Source organism: Lineus longissimus, chromosome 2 (assembly GCF_910592395.1).
Source record: "Lineus longissimus chromosome 2, tnLinLong1.2, whole genome shotgun sequence".
Classification (NCBI taxonomy): Eukaryota; Metazoa; Nemertea; class Pilidiophora; order Heteronemertea; family Lineidae; genus Lineus; species Lineus longissimus.
Genome location: NC_088309.1, coordinates 27,746,934 through 27,770,952, shown reverse-complemented (window position 1 = coordinate 27,770,952; position 24,019 = coordinate 27,746,934). Strand labels below are relative to the sequence as shown.

The window sequence follows — 24,019 nt, the reverse complement described above, 5'->3', positions numbered from 1 at the left end:
TTTCTTGTCCTAACTGGCTGTCGAGCAGTGAGGTGTTGAAGTTAGAAACCTGACAAGAAAGACAGTTTCATTCAACGCAACAGCTTTCACTTGATTATTGTTCGATAACTTTAGAATAGAAAACAAGTCTCTACACCACATGTACATACGGTATGAATCACTTTTAATCATAAACAGCATCGCAAATCTTGGTTATTAAACAATGGTTGCCTATTCTCACTTGGGATTACTCCACAGGTTTGAATAAAATCAAACCCCAGACTAGCAGAAAATAATACTTGGTTCTAATATACAGTGGAACCTCCCTTAGCGGACATCTCTCTAATAAGGACAACCTCACTATTAAGAACACTTGTTTTGGTCCCAAATTGATTATTTCCATTCAATTTCACCTCTCTAATCAGGACACCTCTTTATTAGGGACAGCACTTTTCAGTCCAGAGGGTGTCCTTAATAGAGAGGTTCTACTGTATGTCCCGAGAAAACCCAATTCCAAATTAAAATGAAACAAGGTGAAGTTTTTGCACATGACCTGCATGTGTAGCAGATCTGAGACACACATGTAACATGAAATCAAACAATGTTCATAATCAATGAGACAAAAGCACCAGCAACAATTCTTTTCATAAATTCAAATTTCATTTCTATCTCTGATTTCATGTTCAGTTCCAAATGTCCGTTTTGATGAAAGAGTCGAAGTTCCACGTGACATACAACATTACTGATGGAGGTTGGTGCCAACGTACTCTTTGGTCAGTCCTAAAATACTTCACATCTGATGAAAATTCTCACAACTTTGACACACCAAATTTCTTTGTAGCCATGTCACGCATTTTGTACAACACTTTGTGAGCTTCATCAAAATGGGGCTCCAGCTGGCCCTGGACGAGTGACATGTACTTCAGCAACTTTGGTCGTGTTTCACCGTAGTTATAGCCAGCCATTTGAGGTTGCATAAGCTCACATATACACAAGAGGTCAGCAATGCTTATTTCATTCCCAGCTACGAAAGGCTGATCTCTCAGGAAGATGTTTTCCAGGCTATCCAAATTATCATCTAGTTTCTTCAAATGGCTGTTTAGTTTCTTCTCATCGATTGGTCTGCCAGTCAGTCTTGGAATTAGAGCCTGCAAGGGAAAGTAATACAGGTCATAGAAAATGGGCTCATCAGTATTTCAGAACACTGTTAGACTAAATATTGTTAGAACAAACTCACTTTGTGTTGGAAGACCATTGACCCATTCCATCTCAGGTTATAGTGCTGCCAATTCATGTATTCATTAACCTTCGCCCTCTTATTAAGGTCTTTTGGCCACCAATGATCGGGAACATTGTGTTTTTCTGCCAAGTACTGAAGAATGGCCACACTGGAAGTAAAGAGTGATCAAAGTTTAAACAGAACTGAGATGAAGATATGCCAGAGCCACCTGGTCCAAGTTGGTCTGGACAGCTGAAACAATCACAATAGAGTAACGACACATGCAATTCTAAAAATTGAGGAAAACTAGCCCTGCAGAAGACCAATTAAGGCAATTTAGAAGAAGGGTAGCCAACAAAACAGACAACTGTTACTCCAACCACCATAAAGTACTCAAATTGCAGCATACATATCAAGTGCAAATTCTTTCACCCTTCATTTTCACATTGCAGTGTCATTACCAACCTCTCTGTCAGCTTGAATCCATCATCATCAATGACAGGAACTCTCTTGAATGGGTTTACTTCAGCAAATTCATCAGTGAAGTGTTCCCCTGAAAAATGAAATAAAAAAGAGAACATTACTGTTACAAATAATTCACCTTTTTCTCTCAACACCGTCCAGTTGGGGAGCTGCTTTGTTCTTTCATCAATTTGATGATATTGATATTGAATTATATAGGGCAGCTATGGCATGGGCCGTAGGGACCCGTCCCACGGGGTACAGCCCTGCACACCACTGGGTTGGTCTAAAATTGATTAGTCCCAGGCACATTAGCCTGTGGCAGCTAGCAGTTTTGTGGCTCCTCCTGTTCACTGGTGCATTCGTTCCTGATGGCCCTTGGCCAACCCATAAGAAGAGGCCACAATGCTATCTGCAAAGTGAGCGATTCCAGATACTGATAACTGAGCTCATGGCCGGTCTTTGATGAGCTAGTCAAAATGCATTTCACAAAATGCCATAATGCACCCTTACCTTTCCCAAGATTTACCACTTTCGGTGTAAATTTAATGTTGTTCATCTTAAGGAATATATATGTTGCCCTTACGGGTTGTGACAAAAGGTCGAAATAGAATTTTAAGGCCATTTTAGACGGCTCCAGACACACAATTTTGCAATGTTTACAAATGCTGCCAAAGGTTAATGTCAAGGCTGCGCACCTTGCAACCTCGTTTCCTTGAACATAGCGCTATACATTTGTAGAACGACCAAGCACACCGCGTGAACTCGATGACGAGATTTGCATTGTATACAGCGCTCCATGTGGCGACTGTTTGATTCTGAGAAAAAAACAATCAACAAGCAGATTTCAGTTGCTTCAAATATCGCTCTGCAAATGTGCTGAGCGATTGGATAACTGGATTCAAATCGTAGAGTGATTCAATTTGATGTTCTGATGAGCCAGGTGTGTCCAGTCGTAAGTATTTCGATACAAATGATGAAAAAACACCAAATGTAGTTGTATTGGGCTGCGCCTTTCTTTCTAACTTCATTCATATACAGTCACTCACAGTGCATAGGCTAGGCCCTACAAGATAGGCTACATTAACATTGCATGTGTTGTGTCTGTGGTTGTTATACTTGTTGTATCTCCTTCAAGTTAACACATTCTCTCGCAGAAGCTGCCCATATTATGATATGTCACAAGGTATCCGCTGACAATTAGCTTTTACGTACCTATTCTCGAATTGGTTACAGGAAAATTCGTCCCCGGATAATTCGTCCCCGGAAAATTCGTCCCCGCAAATTCGTCCCCGGATAATTCGTCCCCAAGGAAAATTCGTCCCCGGATAATTCGTCCCCGAGGATAATTCGTCCCCTAGGAAAATTCGTCCCTGGATAATTCGTCCCCGAGGATAATTCGTCCCCGGATAATTTGTCCCCGAGGGTAATTCGTCCCCTAGGAAAATTTGTCCCCGAGAAAAATTCGTCCCCAGAAAATTTTACAAAGTTGAAAGTTTCTGACTTTACTCTCCAAGACTCTTATGTCTTGTCGAATGGACTGTAGTAATAACTACTACTTTCGATTTTTCTCATTCAGTGTAACATCTCTCTTTACTACCATACTAGCTAGTTACCTACCCCACTATTTTTATAGTAGGTAGAGGTAGGCAGGCAAAATATTTTATTGAAGAATTTAGAGCTTTTCTTTCATTCTGACCAGTAAAAATACCTATTTGAAGAAGAAAAAAAATTATTTCGCCTGCCTACCTCTACCTACTATGAAAAAAGTGGAGTAGGTAACTAGCTAGTAGGGTAGTAAATAGAGATATAACACTGAATGAGAAAAGTCGAAAGGAGTAGGTAGTAGTTATTACTAGAAAGTAATGTCAGAAACTTTCAACTTTTGTTGAATTTTCCGGGGACGAATTATCCTCGGGGACGTATATTCCGGGGACGAATTTTCCAGGGACGAATTATCCGCGGGGACGAATTATCTGGGGACGAATTTTCCTCGGGGACGAATTTTCCAGGGACGAATTTTCCTAGGGGACGAATTTTCCGGGGACGAGTTTTCCGGGGACGAATTATCCGGGGACGAATTTTCCTAGAGCCTCTCGAATTACCCCTATTCTCTCATCATGCTGTGATGACCCCAGGTCAAGGTGCGCAATTAGCATATCTCTACCTCTGAAATATTATTGGAATGTATAGAATAAAAGAGCACTACAGATTTGACAAAGTTGTCGCCAGCAGTTAGTTCATGTGAATCACTTTCACCTTTCAGGCTGCCTCTATGAATGAGTGATCAAGATGAAAGTCAAAGTGAACAACATTAGCTCAGGGGAAAAACTTGTCTACTCTCTACCGTTGCTAATTGGTGAGGTAGAAGCCAGTGCAACTCAGGATGATCAAATCCAAGTCTGGAATGAGACAGACCATACAACAAGAAAACTATCATGGCCCATTTGTTCATCCAAATTCAAAGTCTTGGTTGAATTAACACCAGGGAAAAATGTCATAAAATTTCTTTATCAGGATACTGAGATAGATTTTATTCTTTATTACGCAAAGCCTGTCAGAAAGTGTTTTGTGCGTCCAGTTTATATCAAATGTAAGGATGACACTGGCCGATTCCAGGCTCCTGAGGGTGTTGATAATTCACCCACTGCTGCTAAAAAACGGATTATTCTTGGCGCACAACTGATTCAGACATTTACTGCGGAGAAGATGCATGAGCATGGTCTGGGCAGGACGACATTTCAGTTGGAAACGGATAAGAATAATCAGCCTGTATGTCATGTGTTTACAACATCTCTCACGTTAGCTGAAGCTCATTCCATGTCCGGAGGGGATCTGTGGACACATTTTGCTCGAGAATTCATGACATCCGACATGCCTCAAAGAGACTTTTGTAAATGGTACGCATTCATGTCATTCACACGCTACACTGTGCCACTAGGATTTATTCCAAAGACTCATGGGGAAATACTACATCATACGAAAGGTCACACTGCTCTTGGTGAGTATGGAGGTTTCTTATTCATGTTTAAGACAATCCCTCAATTCATTGATTAGTCCAACGAACTACCATGTCAGAAGGCTAGATCTTTAAAATGATATCTGACCGTGCTTGACAATTTGGAGACTTGTGAATCAGAATACAACACCCTTGATTCATGCCATTGCCTAATGGGTGTTATGTCTTCAACTTTTTTAACCAAAGATTTATAGCCAATATAAAGAGTTCTATTGTTTTTTCAGGTGGTGGTGGTCTTGCCTTATTTGGAACAGGTAATTTACATACCTGGGCCGAATCACTGGCAGACGTTGTGCCCGCTTTCACAGATTGTAGAAAAATGGACAAATCCAAGTTCATGGATGATAGCGCCTACAGGTAAGTCAACTTTCTAAACTGAAAAGAGTTATTGTTGGAGACTGATGGTTTTATTTTGTCATTCTATGAAACTCGTCTATGATCTTGAAATTATTCTGTCCCCCCATCTGTCCCTGACAATCTCATTGACTTGTCAATATCAAAACCTTTTAGACTTTGTTTACGCTGCTGCAGTGATGTGACAGAATCGATCCAAGCAGTATTGAACACAACTTAGTGCTTTAAGTAAATTTTGTGATGGTTTCGTTGATGGAAATCAAATTGTTGGATTGATTGCCTGAATCTACTTCACTTGATTAATTCTCCAATCATTGTTCTGAGCTGTATATTCTGTATATTGGCTGAGGTTCGTCAGAACCAAGACAGTAAGAGAAAGTGCTCAGGCTTCATGAAGACTGCACCGCCACCGTATGAGTGGTCCATTCAATGTTGATTTTCTACTTGTTTTGTTCTTGTTATTGAGTGACCTCCTCCATTCTGATCTTATGACCACCATCGAAGTCTTAAAGCCTCAAGTAAAGTTGCAAACTCCCTCAATTGATTCGTGGGAAATGGCCCCTTTCTCTGAAACAGTGCATTTGCCTCTGCTACATCTCTAAGTAGCTTTATGGTAACAAATATTGGTTGCCTAGGTAACATTGTCCTGATCTGTCATGGCTCTGTGGCCCGTCTCACCTGCTGATGACCGGTGAATGATCGCATGGATTGGTGGTGGGGGGAGGTGAGCAGCAGCACACTGCCATCATACTTTGGAAAGCTAGGGGAATCATACAAAATTAGATGGAAATCACAACAATACATGCATTATGCAGGAAAAGTCCTTTAAAAAATCCAAGCTACCATCTGCTACATACGTTTCATATCATTCGAAATATTAGTCAGCTGTGGTTGTCCCAGTTGAAAACAAAGTCATCTTTCAACAAAGAAGAAAATCAATAGGTACATGGAGAAAATCCTGGAATTGATCAAAGCCATTGTTTGAAGATCATACATATGGGCCATTGGGGCAACGGGACTGATTGTGGAGGTGATGAATCAGCTGTTGCAGAGCAGACTTGAGTTAGGATGCATGGTCTTTTTAGGACCGCCCTGTTTATGTCTTTGATTTCTTATTTCAATAGGCCAATTATATAGTACATGTCAAAAGTCAAAGACGATTTTAAAAAGACAGTTTTAAACAACTTTATAAAATTTCCTGTCTTGTCTGTTCAGTGTAATACTAAGTGACACTCACAATGTGCCTTTGGCCTATAGAAAAGACAGTGCGTGTCTGCCCATTACTTGACTGGTGTCATTGATGACCACTCCTTCATCCATTATTACTACCTGTTCAGGTCTATTACCACTCATATCATATGACTTTCTTTACACTACTTATATTAAATCGATAATGACTAGCTATATAAGTATTTTGATACTCATAATGAAGTTGTATTATTAGTTCACGGTTCACCACCTCCTAGAGCTAAAGTACATGTAGTACCATTCTCTGTCAATCACACACGAATAATTCATTCCGCCAATGGATCTGATGAAATGCAGCACACCATGACCAAGAGCATGCATTTAGCGATTACTGTTTTATCAGGGCCTTTTGTCTGCTACAAGCTACAGTATTATTTCATCAAGATAATTAGGATTTGTGGATAAGCATTGAATTTTGTTTGGAAGGGCAACTCTGACTGACACTCATTGTTGAAGTCTCCAGAGAGTTACTGAAATACAGATTGATTTTACAGCTCGTATTATAAGCTAGTCATTAGTGCCCCACCCCGAGTTTCAAACATGCCAGAGAAAGGGGATTAGTGAGGTTCACCCAAATGTGAGGATGTTTGAGAAAAACCCCACAGACCCCCAAATGTGAGGATGTTTGAGAAAAACCCCACAGACTATTTTGCTACAAACTGGAGACACACTGTCGAATTCCTTTGACATGTTTGATTGGTTCATCCCAACATTTCAAAATTGATTGTTTATTTCGTTGCATGTTGCAAGCGCATAGTGATGGATGAATTATCACCGTCATTCTCTCATGTGAACGCATCAATCTTCTATGATGATGGGAGAAAAACACTGTAATTTCCTTCTTATGAACAGAAATTGAATAATAAATCTTCTTTGGAATTGGATGCCATTCTCATGTGCCAATGTATGAATTATTGAAATTTGATCAAATGTGTGATGATGTTATTGTCATTTTTGTCTATTGTCAGGGTAGCTGAATGAATCATTGTAGTAATCACTTTACTCTCGAGTGATAAAATATCAAATGTTCATTGCACAGCAATCCGATGAAGTGTATGTCAAGTGACAATGAGAATGTGGTCCAGACTCATCTGAATGGTTCATCGAGTAACCTCCCCCCTCTCCCCCAGACATACTCCCCACTCATGCAGGGTACACTACCATAAGCTTGAAAAAGCTAGCTAAATGCCTCATCTTGAGACATTTTACTGCTGTCCTCTTAGAATGATCAAATATTTATGGAGGCGACAGGCCCGGATTACTCCTGTAACACTGGGATGTATTAATTGTGTTTGATTCTGTTTCCATAGCAACTCATGAGCTGATCTGTTTAGTTGATAAAGTTAATGGGACGTTTTCATGTAGATTCTACCGGTTGCGCCCGGCTTTGGGTTATCCCATGTTTGTGATGGAGGAAACATATCTGGTTGTATATTGATTGATGTGAACAGTTGGTATCTTTTGTATGTGAGGGTTCTGTATTGTATTGGGGACAGCCAATTGACACCTTTTGGCATTCCCTCTGAGTCAGAATCTGAGACGAAGAGGTTTCTTGATGAAAGTCTCACCATCAAATTATAGTAGATGTAATCTCTCAGAGCCATGCAAGCTTGACCTTTCCTTTGCGTCAACAAGGAGATAAATCCACAGTTCAGCCACTGTTAACCATCTTACAAACAATGCACCATCGGTGAGGAAAGCATTTGATGCAAGCAACAAAGCTCATAGTGAACCCTTCTCTCTGTTTGTGAGACAGAAGACCATGGCTGTTTGACATTTCATGGTTGGTCTGTTTGTGGAGGACGATGTGGTCTTGTATGTTATGTTGACCTGTCAAGAAGGTCAAGAGGATGGTAAAGAATGTCTTGAGGGAAGGCCTTACAGTTACCTAAGATACCTCCTTGTGCCCCTTTTCTCATTCCTCTGTTGTGTCTCCTAGTCTGTGAGTACCTCTCCACCAACAATCATGAATTCCTCATGAAAGAGAAGATGCTGTGTCGTGTTTGCCCACCTGATTATGCGGTCATCACGCTGAGAACATGATAAGAGAAACTCGATGATGGGTGCCTCATGTTAGATACTAGATGATTGTATCTTCAACCACACTAGCAATATTGTGGAATCCTGGATATGTGCTGGGCAGATGTCAATATGGTGAGGTCACTGGCCTCTCTGCGTCTCCTGACATTTGTCCCGTTGTGGTTTCATTGATCGCCAAAAGTACCACACTACAGATTGTATCAACCATACGATGGCCTGCGATCAGTCGTTTTAGCCTTAATTTTGACTTACACCATGCAGTGAAGTACTTGTCGAATAGTTCAAACGTACATGTATGTCAATCAGTGAAAATTTGAGAACATTTCACAATGTTTCTTTTCTTATATTATGGCAATGAGCAGCTGGAACCATTTGCAAACAAGTGCTCTTGAAGCATTACAAGCCACCCACTTGAAACAGGAGTGTTCTCTTGAGTCGAGTGAAAGCCCACAATTCCATTGATTAGGCATTTGGGGCGCTCTTTCCTTTACAAGAGTTTAACTTTGAGTTAATAGATGAAATTGGTGGGTGCACTGCAGCAGCAAACCCTTGTATGAGCCTGGTATAATGTTATAGGATAAGTTGTGTCTGTATGCTTAAATCAATCAGTCTTGGATGCCATATGGAGACTAATTACCATTGAAATACTTCAAAGGATACCATGAAAGAGAATTCTGATAGATTTTTGTTCATGTTACCAGAACCATATTTGATACTGGTTGTTTCTACACTCATTTCTCATGACCTCGAATAATGGAAGACCTAGTGATTGTCTCCTTCTTGTAGTGTATTCTGTGTCAACAATTGACAGTGTTTGCCAGTCATCTTTAGTCTCTGAATCAACACACTCAAACCTCTCAGATGGCACACTGGCTTATGCACACCAGCAGAAACCAAATGTGGTAACTTATCAACATGGCGTTGCCACAATCTCATCCTTGGAGAACAAACCCATCACAACTAGTTCTATGTCCTTTTTATGCCGGAGCCTTGCTTGTGGCTAGCTGTGATTTATAGCGAGAGGATGGCCGTTATTATTGGGTTTAGGTATAGCTTATCCGTGGTGGCCAGTGGTTGTCAGGGTCATAAGCTATGGCTATGGCTCATCAGCTGCGATTTGGTGCTAAAGTGGTTTTCCAATATCATCCCAGAAGTGTCATTAAGATTGGGCTGATAACGCTGTGGTTACCTTAACACTTTTGAACTATGACAAATACATCTGCTTTCACAAATTTTATTCAGGTATCATCCCTCAAAATTTAAGTTGGCTGGCCTTTTATTTCCCAAATTATCTTGTATGGTTTCCATGGCAACATGATTCCAAAGGATATGAATGACTAATCAAATAGGTAGTATGAGAATATTACTTCCTGGCTTGTCTACTCGGATATTTCACCCCCTGGAACAATTTCCTTGAGAGCATTATGTCGTTTAAGATGCATTTTTCTGCCATTAACGGGATCCGTTGTGGATTGGACTTAGAAGAAAAATGCGTAATCAAATATAAAAACTGATGGAGTAAGTGACTCTGGCGACTTGCTCTGTGGCATCATTCAGTCTAAAACTGCGCCCAATGGCAAGAAAAAACGATGCAGACGAGATATTCAGCTTTCAAAATTGACTTAACTTCTGTCAGACAAAAAAAATCGACCTGATGAAGCTACTTATAATTGCTTCTCTTGGCTCTGAATGACTAACAAGATGGTTTAGTTAACTTTGTTTTAAAATATGATGAAAATTACTTCAATAAACTTGGTCTTGGTGGAGGCATCATTTCAGTAATGGCATCAATAATTGACATGAAGGAGGTGAGGGATTTTTATGATGTAATTACTTAGAGTTACTGTAGTTTATGGTGCAGGGGTTTCGACTTGATTGCTGCTGCATCAGACCTGGCTTGGAGGAGTGATCGTGTTCCGTCTCCAATGTAACATTCAAAGCTATCATGTCAAAGAACTGATGTCAATGTGCTAGGACTATTGGCTTCCAGTAGTACATTAATCATTATCAATCCATACTCTGCTCCAGTTATAGGTCCAAGTACAGAAAAAGGTGTACATCAGAGAAGGTCTTGAATATGACAATCATTCTTACAATGTTCATTGCTTCAAAACAGGCAAACCACCATCCACAGTGGGCTTTTTTATTGTCATTGCCTGACTCCAGTTCATTTGTCTTCCAAGTCAATCTGAAGTAGACACGTCTTGAATCTGTCACACCATAAACCTGCTGGGTCTCTATGGAGTATTCTGTGGTTATTCATCGTCAAGATTCAGGTCTTATCACGGTGATGGCGGTGGGGACATCATTAAAGATGGCTGTTTCTGTTTTGTATGGTTATTTCTCCATGAGGAGTTTCTCTTTTGGACGTAAAGGGGATGTTTTGATGAACTCCTGGTTTGGACGTCTGGAACCAGCAGAGTTGTGATCCCATCACTGGTGTGCAGCTCGAGTAAATGAAGAGTGGAGTCCGTATTCATGTCATGTAGACCTCCCTGGCTGATGATAGCTATTGCAAACTCACACTCTGCAAGCTCTTTGTATCGTCATATTAGAATTGTTGGCTAAAACGAATCAGTCTCTTGGGTTGGACAGGGCCTCAAGAGCGGCGTATACCATTATCGTGTTTTGACACATTGGAACAGTACCATTAGACGAATGATGCTTGTGTCCCTTGTGGTCAATATTAGCCACTTGTGAACATGTTGGTCATGTGAATGCAGAATATACAATCAGAGTGACAAATTGGCTTTACAATAAACCATGTAATCCGTAGAGAGTTGAGGATTAGGCCCATTTGCTGTATTAGTGGTGAACTTTGTGGCATTTGGGTTCTCATGTGGTAGCCTGTCATTACTTTGAAAGTAAACTCTTAAAACATACATGTATTGTATGTCCATTATTTAATAATTTGTTTTTGTTGTAAATGTGCATCTTTTTTTAACAGATCTTAGAGGTTCTCATCCAAATGTAGGGGAGAGTGGGGTACCATGAGCCGTCGGGCACCATGAGCCAGGCCACTTCCAGCCAAACTGGTTACACCTTTTTCCTCAAGAAATTTGAAATTGGCAAAGACATGACAATGGAAAATGAATGAGTGGTTCTTTTATTCACCAATAGAGGGACGTTTGCACTGCCACCTTGAGGAAAGTTTGGCTGGAAGTGGCCTGGCTCATGGTGCCCGACGGCTCATGCTACCCCACTCTCCCCTACCGGTGGTCATATTGTTCCTGGGTAACTGAATCAAGTTTGTCTCTGGAAATGCACTACTTATCGTCAGCTGTAAAGTATTTATCGTAAATGTCTACGGAAAGCTTTGCCAATACATTATTGGTATCTGGCTTATGGGAGACAAAACCATTATATTGGTGATATATCATCAAATTATGGAGAGACTCACATCAATAATGCTCACACTAATCGGGAAGATTGAAAGTCAGTGTTGGTATCCCTACCGCTCACAGACTCATGCTGTGAACCATACAGACTGCCATTGAGATCTGGCAATACTGTGATGGAAGAAAAGTCCTAATGCATAACGTACATATAACTTCCCAGTTATTCTGGCCCCTTGTACCAAATGTAATTCATTTATCACTCTGGGGAGCTGCTTCGATGAGGTTCTCTGCACATAAATTGATTTGGGCATCTGAAAGCTTTTTGGATCATTCTGAAATGTCGATTGCCGAATCTCTCTGGTGCAGCGCCTGATAATCTGATCTGCTGGGACATGCTGCTACAAGTGCATTTAATTCACAATCTGATGCAACGATGATTGAATACAGTTCCCATCTTCTTAGGTTAAATTGGAAAATTGTCAAATTTTGCAGCGGGTTATTGGTGAGTAATGAAGTTTGGGTTGTTTACACTGTTTCCATCCATAGATTACGTCAAGTTCAACCAGCTGGCATGTAGACAGAAAACTAGATTTCGTCCTCCACTGAGGTTGTTTGCCATGGGCAAAATATATCTCTTTTCTATGATGATTTGTAGCCCAGGTCTTCTTGGCAACTGGTATGCAACCCATTCCCATTATGAGCTAGAGCCCCATTTGTTGTGGTGGCCGTAATGAAATCCGCAAGAAAATGGTAATTTAGAGAAACTGTTTCTCTTTTGTCATTGATGTTATGCTTTTGGTTCTACTGGAAGCAAAAAAACACAGAAAGTGTTTAGCGTCTTGCTGTGGGTTTTACCAAAATGCAAATTATGCCTATCCAATCAGTATTGTGAATTAGTCCATGGCATCCTCCCTATACCTGACCCCAGAAGCCCTCACTTGATAGACCCCAGCCATGCCCCCAGCGTAATCCAATTGATCCACGAGCACGCATCTCATCACTGTCGTCCGCTCTGCATCTTCATTCCTAAGCAACCACTTCCTCCATCCATGCATCTCAAACAGTTCCATTATGTGATAAAGATTCTATTTTTCACCATTCTTGCTATAAAATGGTGCTTTATCATTGTGATTGAATTCTTGAACACTTCCGCTTCTTTTTGTCCTCATTGGCAAACATTTCTGATTTTCTGAAGAAATATGGGCAGATAAATGTAACCGTTAACAGGAATTCAAAAAGTCTTGATGAGTGATGCAGATACAGCATCTGAGTTAATCAGTGTGAAGCACTGTATTGTTTTGATTCAAATGATAGAAGACATCAGCCTATATCCAACTGGGGCACATCCTTAAAAAGACCCATCCCCCATAGTTGAACTCTGAAGTGCAAATATTTCTAGACTTGAGAAAAAACTTAATGTCTGAAAACCTTTATGAACGTTTCATCAGTGCTCGATCTACATACCACTGAGCCTCAGTATGCCTCAAGGGTTTTCTTCGTATGTTGGGGTGATTAGTGGGAGACATTTTATGGGAATACCTCTTTCTCTGATGCATCAGATAATGACTTCTTGGCTCATTGAAGAAGAACACGAAACACACGAGACTAGTGTTAAAATGTCATCCCACTCATCTGCCTTCTCAGACTAACTTACTCAGCTGCTAAAAAGGCATCGCTCAGTCAAAGCAGTGGATTAAATGACTTAGCTTGGGTAATTAATTAGTATAGGAGTTAATTGGCATAGTTTGTATGGATGACAAGCGGAGTTAAGACGATCTTGTGAGACATGTCTCGCTGTGCTGCCGTTGTCCTGGCATAATCCATGGTAATGATCGGGATTGTTAGAGTCACGAGCGGGGTCTTGTGGCAGATGCTCTTTCTAATGTCGTGAATAATGTAGGATAATAAAAAATCAACTGCGTCTTGTTTATAGCATCGGCTCTAGCTGATGTGCAGTATATGTGTCATAAGATTTCTAACTGACTGAGAGCTTCTCTATCATTTGATGGAGTTACTCCTCTCGTTTTGGAAAGAACTGTTTCCTTCCTTGGTGCAGTATAGAGGTGAGCATGACAGTAAAGATATCTTAACCACAAGGCTCCAGTTATAAGGTAATTGTACCAAATTTCATACTGAAGACATATTGTGTCATAACGAGTAGAGTACCGGCAGTACCTTCTTGACATTGGTATTGGTACTGTCAGCCCAGTCTGTCAGTTGTTCCAGTTGCACACTCCACAGGCAGACTATGATACCTGTATGCATGATGTGTATCGCCCGAATCGATCTGATCAATCACTCACATATATCGTGCTCTTGCACCATCTGTTATGCTTGCCAGTGGTTGGAAATCAATGCCAGATGAAACCACATCCGTTCGTGTGATGTCACACGGAAAATATTTTGATATCCTTTGCATGTGAACTTTGTGACTTGCTGGTTGTGATATGACAGCAAAAAATCAATCCCTGTATGCCTACTTTGAGAATGCAACAGGAATGAACACCACCCCACGACGAGCCTTATTGCTTTGGTTGAGGAAGTCCACCAGACTCACCATCCCTTCTGTCGGGTCCCTGCTGGCTCGTGTATAAAACTGTCCCCGCTAGCTCACCCGGCTGAGGAAGTCAGTGTTGACTGTCAACATAATTAGTGTTAGCAGGTTGTTGATTGAGCTCTTTGTGAATGTTGGACGCCGAGGAATGTGTCTCATCGCAAAGCTCTTGCAGTTCACGTGATAAAAATGTGGGCAATCTTAAAGGTTGGCATCACAGCACTTTTATTGGATGTCTTGTTTGGTCAACCAGTAGACCTTTTGTTTGCAAATCTCTATTCTGGCTTTGCTCATGCATATTCCAAACTACCAGTTGTTGGGTTGGTTAAAAACATTACTTCGTAAGGTCAGACAATCTAACTGTTACAAAAACCATCCTCTAAGGGCATGCTTCATCATGTCAGGCTGATCCAGGGACCCTGCTTTGACCACCTGAACAAACATAGCTTAATATGAAAATAATGTCAACTAATTACTAAAAAAACTTTGAGGCAATTATTACTTTATGATGACCATTGAACATGCTGTATCATATGACATGGTGGTTGTGTTTCCTATTGATATCTCTTGTCTCCGTTATTGGATTTCTGTACCTTGATTGACAAGTCTGTCAACACCGACTGATAGAATATACAACTCATTTCATTATACTACTTTAGTACCAGGCTTCATCATTAGCTCCAATTCAACTTGTCAGCATGAGCGTATAAACATGAGAGAGCTGGTCATTGTATGGTTGAGACCCCTGACAGGTTGTGAGTCAAAACCAAACAATGGGCAAATCAACCCTAGTTAAAAAAGCAATGAGGCATGAATAAACCAATCAGTTATTTTGGTATGTTTTTTGGGTTTGTAATAAATATTGGTGAGCAAACCCACATACTCGTAAGAGAGCGTTGTCCCGGCCATCTCATTGTAAGACTGCTACAAACCACTACCACCCTGCCAACGCTCCAGAATCAATAATACAGTGTTGGTGATCTGCCAGCCTCTGTCTGCCTGTTGATATCCCTGGCTTCTTCACCTACTTCATCAACTCGAGCTCTCCCCTCATCTATCACACACCTAGCCGCCTACCCATTACTCCGCCCTGTTAGAGATATTCAACGTGTCTCGACTGTTAATGAGACCTCTATTATTCAACATGCTCAGTGGAGAAAAAGGTGAATTGATCAGGGTTGTTGCGGCTAACTGAAGGAGAAGTGAATGATTTGGTCTCAGATGGCGTTGGGCAATTCAGTTGGTTGGCTGAGGTGCATGCAGCCTAGCAAGAATGTAAAGCAGAATCTGGCAGTCAGTCATACGGTTGGCTAAAAAATGATTGATTTAGGCTTGGTGTTTTTCAGCTTTCCGTTGCTTCATATCTGAAAGAAAGACCTAATCAGTGTTGTGCATAGCTGATGTAAGCCTTGTTATGTAGTTGTGTATTTGACGCATTGTTGATTTGCCCTCCACTTTTCTACTTGCAGGCAGTACTACTGGGCCAACTATGCTACAGGACTTGGTGCCTCTCTCCATGAGCTCGGTCACACATTCGACCTCGGACATACCACGACAGGCATCATGGCCCGCGGCTTCGACGATCTCCATCGGGTCTTCACCGTGCAGCCAGCAACTCAGGGAAAGCCAATCAATGGTCAGACCATCCATAAGGGCCCGTACAGTCCCCAACACATTCCAGCTCATAGAAGGGTACGTATCATTGCTAGCCTTGTGATTCAGAGACAAATCATGAGGAGAAGGGTTTACCTGCTTTGGTCATTCAGATCTTGAGACATTTAGAGTATCCATGTTGTTTTCCTGATGTGTCCAAAACATACCAGTCTTCACCTGTTTCAGATCAATACCCATCAGCTACAACCACGTCAGAAGTAATTTTATCTGAAATCGATGAATCCTTCTTCTTCAATTCCACAAATCTTCATCTGCTCAGCATGCAATGCTATTCTCAGTTAAATTCCAAAATCTGTTAGAATGTCTTAAGTGTCTTTTTCTCAAGGGATTGCTGCTATTAAATTGGATTTGTCGAGGTATTGGTTACACATTCTTCTCGGGTTGCTTGCGGTTGTATAGAGAAAAGAGAGGTATCCATTTTGGTACGGTACATTTTATTGGGCTCAGTCGTGGACTCGTATTATGAAGGGTACAGGTTTTCAAATTTGGTTTTGTAAATTCATCTACTCAAAATGCTAGCACGTCTTATGTTTGTTACCGTTGAAGGTAGTTCAGTAAAAAGCCCAAGGGCCGCTGTTTTACTCCCCTTAGAATGCCTGTGCTATGTTTAGTCATCTCTTATCCATATCATCAGATATACATGTAGCCTTCGTGCACAAAAGATAAGTTTTTAGGTTTATGAAAAACTTTGAGTCAGCTGAGTACTCTGCTTTATTAAAAGGTTTTATAACGTTCCAGTGAAGCCGATTATCCATGAGTCATGGAGTGATCTCTGCTACCTCTGAAGCACTTCAATAAAAAGTGCGCTGATAATGCTGTCATCCGCGGATTGAACTGTCTGTTTCAATCTATGATTGCTGTAGCCCCCTGTACATTTGTACACAGTTCAATATGGTTTAGTGATACACAACAGCCATTTTGCATGACAATCAACGCTGTAAATTGGTTGCAAAATAAAGCATCCAGTATTCAATGTTGGTATCAAGTAACATTGCGGTGAAGTCCATGATACTTCAAGTTTGTCTCCATCTATCTGCTGTTTCATATCACAAAGACCAACTGTTTTTGTGAATACTTGATGAAATTGGAATTGAAAATGGAACAAATTACAGGCCAGTTTCAACTGAAATTGAGTTTTGATTGATGCAGAATGTAGTGCAAACAATGTACAGCTGATTCTGCCTAAACTGGGTGAAATGACCGTGACAATATTCAAGTGGAACAGTAACAATATTGAATGCTGACTTCATCATCAGTCGTTCTGGAAGAGCGAAGGTCTCGGCTCATTATTGAGCTGCACGTGTCAGTGTTCCCACACATTTTACTTACTAATGCTCAGTCGGCTTGTAGAGACAACGAAATCTTTAGTCATAGCGTAAAAACAAAAACCTCAGATTTAACCCTTTTATCCTATACTGGCTGAAGATGAGAATGATATTCTTTGTTAAAACCTTTGCGTAAATCTGCTTACGTTTGACCTGAGCTGGTGGTCGGGGGCTCTGTGTGGCTCTTCTTGGTTCAATAGCGTTTGTGGTATTGGTAGTCCATCGCCACTGATTATAATGTGCAACATTTCTTACGATTCAGGTTCAAAACCGAATACGCCATCACTCCGCTCCAAATAACGTCGACATCATCCACGTCGAGTGTGCATTCCATCGCCTGCTGCCGGAGACCAAGCAGACAGTCATCATCAATAACTACGATGGGACGAAAACTAAGAAGACTTTCATAACATATCCAGATGGCTCAGAGGATGTTATAGTTGAAGACCTGGGACCAAGTGAATTGCTGAAGAAACTCAAGATTCGACCACCTCCACTGAAAAAGATTATGCAACCAGGTAAAGAGAGTTGGTTTGTATCAGTCACATACCGATCAGGCAACTTCAGTATGTAACAGTTGAATGACACCAAGGCCCAGTCACAGATTGAACACCTGACGTTCTGTTTAGATGGTGCTGAAGAGAAATTCTGTCTCACCCTGGCAGGTCAGCTAGATGCCAACCCCACCAGTTGTACCACCAGTTGACCACAGTACCGCCAGTCCCGATGATCAATCAAATCGTCTCTCCTAGGGCAGGCAGTTTCTGTATCGTACATGAAACGATCCCTCTCTATTTCAGTTGAGCCAAGAAGTGAGCCTGCCTCGGCACATTCCTCTCCGATCAGAGTACGGCCAGCACATCTGCCAAGTTCCTCCTCCTCCACACCACCAAGGTCTCCCATCGTCAAGTTTGCAGATGGTGGCGCCCACTGGCATCGCGCTTCTGCACTGTTGTTGAGGTGGCACCGCTGGTTTAATGAATTTGAGAACATACCAAAAGGAGACCCACCTATTGTTTCAAAGTAAGTATCAAACACCTCAAAAATGTGATTTTGCCTGTAGTTTTTATCAACACTTGCCCAAGCACGTATCAGTGCTCCTTACACCTTTACAGTTCCCTGTTGCCTCTAATTAGTCACAGTAGACAAGATGTTCAAACCTGCCTCACATTATCACTCCAGGGACTATTCATTGATTATAGTTGACGGCGGTCTGTGCGTAATCGTGAGCTGATGTTGAATCAGTGGGATTAAAGGAGACTTGAGAGAAAAGTTTAGATTCTCACTACCGTCAAAACTGAGTCTGTTAATACTGTATAAAAGAGATATTTTGAACTATTCGAAATCTGTTTTAGCTGTGATGGGTTTAGTCAGTATCCTATTCTGGATCTGGCTAGGCAATACCTTACTTAAGCTTATTCCTTTTAATGATGAGTAACATCTACCTTTCTTCAGAGGACAAGTCACATCTCCAAATGGCCTACGTCAGATCGAAGTGCGTAATCTCCCCGATGGCATCGTCTTCCATCACTGGGAATTCCTCGACGAAGCACCCAAGCTATTCAGACTTCCCGCTGCTCAAATCAAAGACCTCTCTGGTGACGCACTGATGATCACAATTCAAATGGAGGACAACCTTGGACTCGTTGTGAAGAAAAAGTTGGCCATGTCAGATATTGTTGACAATGAGGCTAGTGAAGGTGAAAAATGATGATCCTGTGCCTCCAAAAGAGATGAAAGAATGAAGTATTCCAACCAGATGGTCAGATTAGTAAGACCAGTAAGAGGGTGAGACATAATGGAGGATCCCTCTGAGTAGAGAGATAATGAAGGATCCCTCTGAGTAGAGAGATAATGAAGGATCCCTCTGAGTAGAGAGATAATGAAGGATCCATCTGAGTTGAGATGAACTTGGATGAGGAGAATGGAGTTCTGTCATGCCTGGTCGTACTTGCCCACCATACTACATAACATCACAATGGTATAAATTTGATGATCCGTTATCATTTTATCTCATACATATCTTAACGCAGGGTTAATATTCTGTCTGTCATGCAAAAAGAAGCAGCAATGACATGAAATAAAACCATCCTATTACACCTAATGTTGTCGTCGTCCTAACATCAGTCTGTCAATCACCACCGTGAAACCCACTAGACTTCTGCAAGCTTCACTTTTGAAACATTTAAGAAATGTGCCGAGCAGGTAAGGTTGCTCCATATACGTTGTTATCAACCATGTTGACAAAAAATGATGAGAGCAAAGTTTGAACTCCTGTTATACTCTGAAGAATGAAGGCTACCTTGAAGAAATAATGAAAAAATTGACAGTGAATTGCGTGATGTTTGCAAGTTTTGGGTTTGGGTAGTGTTGACAGATTGAGAAATATTGTTGTACATGCTAGATCCTCTATATTGGTGTATAAACCTACTTGATCATGTATCTCATAACCTGCCTGTGATATCAGTATGGCCACTACTATAACATGGCCGGTTTTGTGTGTAAATATTCATAAGAACTGAGATGTACAATTCATAAAGCTTCAAAAGCAGCTTAAGTTATTTACTAATGCTTATGGAACTTAGTTATGCATTTCCAAATGCTTCAACTTGAGCTTGGTTCATTCACTAGAAATGTCAAATTGCTAAAAAACTCAGTTGAGCAGTTCTCCTTGTTTCAAAAACTGAGATGAATTTTATAGTTTCTTGTTAACAAATACAAATGGCAAGGTTTGACGTTTCAGCTAAGCTTAGAATTTTCCAGTGCAGCTATAGATTTTATGTACAATAGTTCTGTGCTAAATATTTTTAGATTTAGTCACTAAAATATAGACTTCTTGAACTTTTATTGTAATTCCAAGTTATTTCCATTTGAATGCAGCATATGTTATGGTTTCAATGCGGCTTCAGGTCAATTTATTTATGGTTGTGGCGTAAGTTGCTTAGGTGCATCAAGTCCATGGGCCATAGCTGAAAGAATTTCGGATGCACTTTTAAATCATGAATTTAGGTAGATTTTAACAGTAGACGCTGTAGACCACTTAATCTTGTGGGCATTTTAATTTCATGGACTTGGTGAGTAACATAGATTTGCAAAATTCAAATCATGAAAATTTTGGCATTCTTTCAGGAATTTTTGTGAATCACGAAAATTTGGCAGTTTACAGGAAATTGTGTCAAAATCATTTAATGATTATTGTTGATGGAAGTTTTATTTATACTCTCGATCAATACGCTCACGCTGCATTGGCACGGAGCCATCTGCATTATAGTACATTATTGATGTGAAATGTGACCAGCTTCTACTGTTGCTATTCCCAGCTATCTTTTGACATTTCCTTACAGGCTGAAGAACACGCCTCTTGTTGTCGCTTATTAAGGTCAGCACACACAGGTGATGCTACATTGAAGACTGTGCAATTTCACACGTGGACAGTAAATGATTTCACATTGATTAGATGTAGTGATGCAGATTGTTTTTTTGCTGAAAAAAGTCACCTTTCATCAGATTATAAGAAGCAGTAATAATTTTATTGTCGAGAGCAATTATTTGCACAACTGACTGGGCTTTTTAGGCAGAAAGACATTTTTAAAGTGGAATATGTCACTCACTTAATACTGTACAGTGAACAACTTGATCAGGTTTTACGTGAAATTGAGATTTTTCACTGCTGATTTCAGCTGAGGCAGCATATTTTGTTAAGATTATAAAATTGCTCTCGAACCGAAACAGTCTGAAAATTTTGTATGAATTTTAATTCTGTTGTATCAGTAGTTCTTGGAGGTTTCTTGTTTTCTTGTAATTTTGTTGAAAAGTTTGAATTTCAAACGCAGGGATATGTTTCTAACAACGAAGCAGTCAGTATATGGTGCAAGCAGTCTTGATTTTTGAAAATATATCATATATTGAGTCTATACTTTTGGTCGTCTTGTCACTTGCCCCTATTAGCTTCTCGAGGTCCACCCAGGAATAAATGAATGCCAAGCTGGCAGAGTTGGCCAAATGTGGATGTTAGTCGTGAGTGCAGTTAGGACATGTGATACTCCCCAGGGAGTTGAGCTTGAACCGGAATATACCAGCCAGTAGCTGGGCTAATATGTTTAGTCTCTCTATTATCATTCTGTTGCTCCACTGCCTGGGTCTCTAACAAGGTGTTGGACCCATGACCTTTGTTCATTATTATCACCATATACATTGTACACTGCAACAATCACATTTTCTGTTGCTGAGTATAAACTTCTTCAGGAAAATCAGGTTAATTTGCTTGATATTGTTAGCATACCCGATGCTGTACCATGAGCAATTATAATCTGTATATATTAGGTGTTGGTGTTTATTTGGTACATGTCTGGTCCATTGTGATTAGCCTTGTTGTGATAAATGGTGTCCTGTTCCACACATTTTAGCATATCGTGTTGAAGTTTGGAAAGTTTACTGTCAGTTGTTTCAGCGCTGTCTATAGTTTGCTTGTTGTTGTATAGAAGGTTATGCTGGGTACTGTGCCATAGAATGTTTGAACTTGAGAGATTTAACCCTGGAAAGGTGAAAAGCTAGAGAGTTTGAGGGTTTGTGAGTGAGACATCACATGTCTGAGTGTCACCTAATGTGACTGGATCTATAAGGGCATTGACAGAGATGACGTAAGGAGTTGGTAACACGTCACTATGTACTATGTGTGTTGGTCTTTGAGTTGGGAAACTGAATCAAAGTGTAGAATCTGTTGTCATTGAGATGATTCGTGTTGTCTGTCAGTGCACCCTACCCCTTGTCTACTGCACTGGGACAGAAGATGAGATATATTCAGATTATATAATCACAATATAAGTATGTTTTGTAAGAGACTCACTATAAGGCTATTTTATGGCAGCACGTTTCAATGCATGTCAGTATTTTGGCCATAATTTCGTGGCTGGAAATTTATGATTTGGTATTAAAAAATTAAAGTAATGTTTGGTATTTTGAAGTTTGATAGCATATTCTTGAATATAAAGTATTTCTTGAAGAATACCTATAACATCTTTGATCAGTTTGATCGAAAATTTAAAAAGGAAGATAATTTCTACAAGTCTACAATTACAGTCCAAGTGATGATGGTGCCTTTGAATGAGGCCTATGGGATTATCATATACTTAAGTTAGAGTCTGAACAGCAAGTTATCCTTGTGGTCTGGGGCTGGTAGAGTGGTGCTAGTGCTCCCAAAGTGTCTTCATCAAGTTATCATCGGTCTACAGTTTGTTGCCAGAATTGGGCAAGGACTAGCTGATACTGTTCAATTGATGAGGACTGAATTTGTGTGAATTGTGTACAGAATTATCACTTGAATCGGGACTGACTTCCAACCCTGAAACAACAAGGATACCTATTCTGGACAGACTATAGACGAATATCTTTTGTATTGGTAACAAGGTATATACTGTCAATAGAGTCTATCGTTTTTATGGTACTCAATATTTTATTTTGTAACTTTACATCTTCAGGCTTAGCACTTCACTTTATTGTCTTTACTGTTTGTTTAGATGTGAGATTTGTAACTTGTCTGTCCAGTGCTTTTCATTGTTATGGAATATCCTTAATGGCAAGTTTCTTGCCTGAGAATTTTACACAAAAATGATCTAAATCAGATGCATTCACCACAGCCCATTGATCTTTAGAAGACGTCATGGCCATTTGGCCAGTCTGGCTCTGTTACTTCTGTTTATGTCTACTTATGTATAATAGCTGTGCAGTGATGTCATTAGGTCAGTCATTTCAGATGTCAGTCCATGTCCATCATCAATACAGTGCATCACATGGGCATGACGTTATTGTTGATATCGTCACACTTCACTATGCCAAACTGGGTCAGTGATGTAACCAAAATGGTATCTTGCGCTCTGATGACATCCTCTGCTCGGACTCTGTCAACACCAAAACACGCCTGGGCTCAAATCACTAATACTCAGTATTGCTTTCCTGCTATCTCATCATGTCAGATATGCATCGATATTCTTCAGGTTATCATCACCTAGGCTACCTCAATATTGTCTGTGTTGGTGTTGTCAGTAGCTGAATTGATGTTCCCAAGTGTTAAACTTAGTGCAACATGTACTGTATGATACATGCTGTTTAAGAAATACTTCAGTTTCTATCACGGTAACAGGAAGAGACACCTTCCAGGAAGTTAATCTGGCCTACCTGGCTCTGCCTATCGTCACCTAAAAATTCTTAGATTTTGTTGTGTCAAGAATTGGAACTTGCTAATCTGTTATCATGATTATGGTTCTTGTTTTGTCCATCTCTCCAAATGCAGGAATTTCACATGCAAAATGTTTCAACATGTACATGTACTTCTAGTTTCTTGAATAGGATTATTCAGTTTCTTACGATGACTTCTCAGTTAATACACTACATGTTGGTGACATGACTTGGGATGTTTTAATGAGCCAGATTTTATATTTTCATCGATGGTGTAGTTGTTTGGTATTCTGTGATTTTCAAAGGATTTTAACATACATGTAATAAAAAGATGGTAACTTTTCTACATAAACATCAGTTTTCTAGTAGTTTCTGTTTTTTGAATGGAAGAGTTAACCACTAATGGACAGACGTTTTCGTTATGGCATCTACTTGAAGTACCTCATGTAGGCTTCCTGGGACAACATCAGGGCCCTTCTGCTACTGGTAGAGCTTGTGTCTCACTCACTGGCTGGTGTGCTCTTCAAGACCAGCCCTACAATTCTTGGCAACTCAAGTAGCCTACTTGAAGTAGCCAATCACCCAATGTACATGTAGCTCATGCATGTACCTTTGACAACATCAAGACACCAG

The 24,019-nt window shown here is 40.4% G+C and overlaps 2 protein-coding genes across 3 annotated transcripts; one reads left to right on the top strand and one right to left on the bottom strand.

The window, feature by feature from the left end:
- Positions 1-65: 65 nt before the first annotated feature.
- On the bottom strand, positions 66-2,338 carry LOC135483352 (glutathione S-transferase theta-1-like). The gene is made up of 4 exons (XM_064764172.1): positions 2,174-2,338; positions 1,664-1,751; positions 1,217-1,367; positions 66-1,127 (listed from the first exon to the last, which is right to left on the bottom strand). The coding sequence occupies exons 1-4, from the start codon at positions 2,283-2,285 to the stop codon at positions 789-791; spliced, it is 690 nt and encodes a 229-aa protein (XP_064620242.1). The 5' UTR covers positions 2,286-2,338; the 3' UTR covers positions 66-788.
- Positions 2,339-2,480: 142 nt separating this feature from the next.
- LOC135483347 (uncharacterized) lies at positions 2,481-23,743 on the top strand. Of its 2 annotated transcripts, none has more exons than XM_064764159.1 (7): positions 2,481-2,615; positions 3,927-4,661; positions 4,904-5,036; positions 15,683-15,905; positions 17,475-17,730; positions 18,013-18,235; positions 18,668-23,743. In XM_064764159.1, exons 2-7 carry the CDS (start codon positions 3,953-3,955, stop codon positions 18,921-18,923), a joined length of 1,800 nt encoding a protein of 599 aa, XP_064620229.1. In that variant the 5' UTR covers positions 2,481-2,615; positions 3,927-3,952; the 3' UTR covers positions 18,924-23,743. The 2 variants fall into 2 exon arrangements, with proteins under 2 accessions (XP_064620229.1, XP_064620230.1); XM_064764160.1 differs by having other exon boundaries at positions 2,494-2,603.
- The last annotated feature ends 276 nt before the right edge of the window (positions 23,744-24,019 follow it).